The following is a 5808-nucleotide window of genomic DNA, read 5'->3' on the forward strand; positions in this document are numbered from 1 at the left end:
GGCAGGCTCCCCTGGGGTGGGCACTGCAGCAGCTGGGGTTGCAGGCTCCCCTGGGGTGGGCACTGCAGCAGCTGGGGCTGCAGACTCCTCTGGGGTGGACACTGCAGCAGCTAGGGCTGCAAACTCCCCTGAGGTAGGCACTGCAGCAACTGGGGTGGCAGCCTCCTCTGGGGTGGGCACCACAGTAGTGGGAGCTGCAGGCTCCTCTCGGGTGGGCACTGCAGCAGCTGGGGCAGCAGGCTCCTCTGGGGTGGGCACCACAGTAGTGGGAGCTGCAAGCTCCCCTGGGGTGGGCACTGCAGCAGCTGGAACAGTCCCCTCCAGGGAGGATTCTGCAACAGCTAGTACATCCTCCTCTGTGATGGCCACTGAAGCAGGTGGAGCAGTCCCCTCAGGAGCAGGCACTGCAACAGCTGGGGCAGCAGCCCTCTCTGTGGGTGATACTGCAGCAGCTGGGACATGTGCCTCCATGGTGGCCACTGGAACAACAGGTATACCCTCCTCTGGGAAGGGCACTGTAAGAGCAGCTACAGCAGTTCCCTCTGGGGCAGGCACTGCAGCATCTAGGGCATCTTCTTCTACAGTGGGCACTGCAGCAGTTGGGTCAGGCTTCTGTGGGATGGGTATCCATTCCTCCAAAACTGGTTCCGTATTACTAGCCTTGGTAACTTGTTCCTCCAGAAGGATATTTAGCAATGAATCTGAATCTCTCATTTCTGTTTCCCCTCCCTCCAATGAGGCCACATTCAGCTTGGGCTTTATGTCATTCACAGTTTCCACTCCATTTCTGCTATGTCCCAGTCCTCCAACCTGCAGGTGCAGACTCAGGATCTCTGACTCTGGGGACTTCCTCTGGAGATCCTGGGAGACCCACTCTGGGAGGTCTCTAGGAAGATGTGCTGGGGCTCGGTCCTCCAGCCTGGCATCATAACCCAGTGCCTGTGCTTCACCATCCTCATCACAAGCTCCTTCCACGGACAACAATTCACAAATGTCCACATCTCCCAAGGAAGTCAGACTGTTATTTCCTTGATTAATAGCTCCTTTCTCACCTTCCCAATGAATCTCATCTGTTAGTAAATGTGAATCATATGGTAACGCCTCTACTTCAGATCCTGAGGTAACATCTATTAGTTCATAGCTAACAGCAGAACTGAGGGGGACTCTGTCCACACACTCCTCAGCATTCCCCTCAGCTTCACTACAGTCCAGCTGGGACAAACTGCCATTTTCTTTGGCCAGCTTGGCTTCAAAGCCTGATACATTTTCTTCATGAGAAGCCCTGTGATCAGAGTTGGACAATCCTCCTGGGTCTGGCTTTCCTGGTGACTCCAGATCAGCTGGGTGTGTAAAGTTAAATTCCCCTGCAGTCTCAGGGCTAAAAGGCACTTTTTCACCCTCTTCCTCACTAACAGTGGAAGCGTCCCTCACGGTATCAGAGTAGGCAGTAAGTTCCAAAGTATTAGGCACCTGAGAAGAATCCAGGGCATTAAAATAGTCACAATCCAACCCAGGATCAGAGTCCTTTGCTCTTACATTTAAAAGGCCTACATGCTCCTTTTCTAAGGCAGCCCCTGGAAAATGACTAATTACAAGTGAATTTTCTGCATCCTGGGATAGGGCCAGCCCTTCAGAAGAGGCTTGAGTCTCCAGCTCAACTAAAGGAGTTACTCCTTCTTCACATAAACACTCCTTTTCAAGTTCAAGAAACATCTGCACTGAATCTGTGTCAGAGAGCTGCTCTGAATCGGCAGGACCAACAGTGCATTCTAAATCTGAAACAAGACCCTCTAGCCCCTGAGCAATTCTGTTTCTCAGTTCTCCTACAGCACTCTCACCTGTTAGGACACAACTGTAATCAAGCGATGCATCCTTGAAAACAGACGCCAAAAGGTTCTTAGCTGGCTGTGGGTCATCAGAACAACAGATCTGACCAAGAGCTAGGTGGTCAAAAGTCCCCAAGACAGCAGCTGAGAAGTCGGCTCCATCCTCCACCACTGCTACAGTGTTTGCTTGCTCTCTTTCTTCGAAAACATCTGCCAGGCTGTTCTTTTCCTCATCTGCCATTAGAAAAGTCTTTCCTCTCTCTGACAGTTTCTCTTCCTCCCACTCCTCCTCAGCCTCCATCATGATCCATCGCTCATCCTCCTCAAACTTTAGCTCAGACTCTGTTTTCTCTCTCAGGCTGGGGGTTATGAGAATACGCAACTCTGGATCCAACAGCTCTTCACTCAGGCAAGGGGAGAGAGGTGGCATTTCTACAGTGCAACCTGTGTCCTGAAGGGGGTGCTGCTTCTCGCCAAAGCCTCCCTTAGCCAAACTTTTCATGGCTCTGGGCCAGGTTGCACTTGAGAATCTGTGTTCCTGCGTTACATCTGTGTTACCACTTGCTGCTGCAGCTTCTGACTCTAGAGGCTGGAATTCACGGGGAGAGATCTCACTGTGCTGCTGAAATCTGAAGTCTTGGCAATCTCCACCTAAGGTTTTCACATCCTGCCCTTCTGGAATACCTATGGATTTGGACACATGTTCCAGAGTTACGGACTCTGACTTAGGTTCCCTGTGGTCCAAATGACCAGAACTTTCTGTTAATGCAGAACTGGATTCCTTCTTCTCTTGCAAGCAAGGATTTGAAGCACCAGCTTCGGAAACCTCACTGAGAGAAGCTTCCATCCTTTCTGCAAATTCTGGGAAATTCGGTGGCATGAAGGACTTCCATGATCTCCTGTTAATATTGTCTTTGCGTTCTGCATTTGGCCGCCTTCTGGGTGGCACAGGTGCTGACTTTTGCACATCACTGCTTAGCTTTAGTGCATCAAATATTATTCTCTCATCCAACTTTTTGCCTTCTGGTGCTCTGGATTCAAAAACATTAGCTGCTGCTCCTAATGTACCATTGCTGGATATAGTACTTCCTTCTATCTTTTCCATGGTGCTTTTTGAAGTCTGATTAAGCTTTGACCCCTGGTCAATTTGTTCATTTATCCTCATTGTATCATATATAGATCGCTGCGGAACATAGCAATCCTCTATATAGCCATCCTCTTCCTCTCCTTTCCCCAGGCAGATGGGGTTCTGCCTTAAACAGTCTGGCCTGCTGAGTGGCTTACCCATATTTTTCAAACAAGATGAACCATCAACCTTTAAAAAGTTTCTCACGGGTTCCCCCAAAATGCATTCTGCTAAGTTAAAAATCCTTTTACATGTTCGTAACCTCAAACCACCAATTGGAACTTCCCTCCAGAAAGGCCTGGAAGTCCCACTTTGAAACCATTCTGAGAGACGCTCTAAGAAGAACAGCTTTTTCCTCACAGGTTAGCAGCCTCATACTTGCAGGCAAATAAACGGTACAATGTATTCAGCAAACAAAATAATTCCTTCTATGGCTTTTTTGTTTTTTTAAGAGCACTGCTCTTTCCAATTTAGTTAAAAAAATCATCTGATATTGACAAGTCTTATTCAATATCTAGTTCCACTCACTTCTCACCCAAGCAGAGTTGGAAGCAGAGGATTTATATCGATTGTGTCCTTTAATAACAATGGCACAGCCCCTCTGGTCTTCAAGTATGGCCCAAGCTCCTAGGAATTCCTTTCATTTTATCCTTAGTTCCAGCCCTGGAGAGTCCAGCTGGTCTGAATTAGCCATTCGTCCTCCCTACTTCGGGTGTTTGCATTTGAACTGGGCTGGTCGGCGGATATTCCTGCAACTTTAAACACAGGAAGTCCTTCATTCGCGGCCAGCTTGGGGCTTCCTGTCTCCAAAACATCATGGCATTGTTGTGGCTCCCAGAACAGCCCTGCGCCGTGGCCGCCAAACAAGGCGAGTGGAGCCCGGCGCCGGGCCTTTTAGAGGCCGGCAGGCTGCAGCGGCGGCCGAGAGCCACTCAGAAGGGCTCGCTCAGCGCTGCTCCCCCGCGCCGTGCCGCGCGCCCCGAGGGCCAGGGTTGCCTCACCGCAGGCTGGCAGGTGGCTCCCGGCCGCGCCGGCCTCCGGTCCCGCGCTCAGGAAGTTAGTTTGTCCCTCCGGCAGCTGAGTCCCGCATACTGTGGGCACCGCCTCCCCCGCCGCCTCCAGTCCCCGGCCCGCAGCCGCCGCGCCGCGGGCTGCATGTCAAGCAGCCGCCTCTATTCTCCGCCGCCTCCGGCCCCGCCGTCCTCCCCGCCCGCAGCTGTCACGGTCCCGGCATGCAAACTTCTGGCTGGGAACAAAAGGCTCCTCTCGGGCCGAGCGGGGGCGAGCCCTCCTCCCTCGCGCCGCGCGGCCCGCTCGCCCGCCGCTCGCTGGAAGTGCTCGGCTGGCGGAAGGCTCTCCTCCCCTTCCCCGCGCCGCCCCGCCCGGGCAGCCCCCCTGGACGCCGGGGAGCGCGACGCGGACGGCTAGGGGAGGAGGGCAGGGGCGGAGCCGCGACGGGGAGCTGCCCGAGCGGGAGGGAGGGGGCGGCGGAGGCGATTGGAAGCCGAGGCACCGAAGGAGGGGCTTCTGCGCGGCTCCGGGCGAGGGAGCCCGGCGCCGGCCGCTCAGCTCACAGGCCCACACCCACCGCGCCCCGCCGGGCCGGAAGGAGAGCCCCGCCCCCCGAGAGGGCGAGGGGCGGGGAGCGACACCCGCGTGAGTCTCGGCCGCGCCGCGCAAATCCCCTGACAAAGGAAAGCCCCGCCCTCCTGCCGGGGGCCGGGCCCCCGCTGACCCCGCCGCGTACCAACCCGCCGGGCTCCTAGCCCAAGGGCGAGCGAACCCAGAAGGGGCGCTCCCGCCGCCCCCCAGCCGGCCGGCTCTGGCGAGGGCCACTCTGGGCCCCATCTGCCGGCAGGGTAGCGATGCCGCTCGCATCGCTCCCGGATTCGGTTCTGCCGCCAAAGGGGTGTCCCTAGTCCCTCCAATGTCACCTTTAGCGCGGCTCTGCCGGGCCCAAGAACACTCCAGCCTTAAACCTGGCACTTAAATTCGGACCGAGTTATTGGATAAACTCCAGCACCTTCTCTCTTCGGCTCCTCACGTACGTCAGGTCTTGTTCCATTCCCCCACCAAGATTTCTTTGCCCACAGATGTGAATGGTGTTGATGACTGAGGAGTAGGGAATTGGGGGGCCGCGCGACGGTGGAGATGCTGGCAGCAGTGCCCCACGCCCAAATACCTGGGCTCCTTTATTGCTGGGCACATCCAAGGAAACGTGAGCTCCCTGGGGCCAGCTAAAAAGCATGGGTATTTCAAGTCTCAAGATGGAAAATACTAGAGAAAAGTGGCCCACAATCCCGTCCACAGCTTTTTGGCTTTTAGAAAAGCCATCTAGGACTTTCCTGGTGGCGCAGTGGTTAAGAATCTGCCGGCCAATGCAGGGGACAGGGGTTCGAGCCCTCGTCCGGAAAGATCCCACACGCCGCGGAGCAACTAAGCCCGTGCGTCAGAACTACTGAGCATGCGCTCTAGAGTCCGCAAGCCACAACCCCGCGAGCCACAACTACTGATGCCCTTCCGCCTAGAGCCCATGCTCCACAATAAGAGAAGCCACTGCAATGAGAAGCCCACACACCGCAACGAAGAGTAGTCCCTGCTCTCCGCAACTAGAGAAAGGCCTGTGCGCAGCAACGAAGACCCAAAGTCGCCAAAAATAAATAAATAAATTTATAAAAAGAAAAGAAAAGCCATCTAGTCATCTGGTGACTGTTAAACAAAGAAAGTATAAAGGGCAACCCACGAAACTGTCCACCAGAGGCAGCTTCATATCTGAAGGGATGTAATATGCTGCTCTCTTTGTGATGGTCATTTTCTGATTTTATGAAGGAAAAAAAGTCTATAAATTACTGAATT

The 5808-nt window shown here is 54.3% G+C and overlaps 1 protein-coding gene across 1 annotated transcript; it reads right to left on the bottom strand.

Moving 5' to 3' along the window:
• Positions 1-3: 3 nt before the first annotated feature.
• LOC113616821 (uncharacterized protein KIAA0754-like) lies at positions 4-5372 on the bottom strand (the record flags this gene model as incomplete). The annotated part of the gene is made up of 2 exons (XM_027100182.1): positions 298-5372; positions 4-258 (listed from the first exon to the last, which is right to left on the bottom strand). Coding segments are annotated over exons 1-2 (3072 nt in total), but the record flags the coding sequence as incomplete, so codon positions are not given.
• Between the last annotated feature and the right edge of the window lie 436 nt (positions 5373-5808).

Source organism: Aethalodelphis obliquidens, unplaced genomic scaffold (genome assembly GCF_003676395.1).
Source record: "Aethalodelphis obliquidens isolate GAN/ISIS:26980383/991018 unplaced genomic scaffold, ASM367639v1 scaffold574, whole genome shotgun sequence".
In the NCBI taxonomy this organism is placed as follows: domain Eukaryota; kingdom Metazoa; phylum Chordata; class Mammalia; order Artiodactyla; family Delphinidae; genus Aethalodelphis; species Aethalodelphis obliquidens.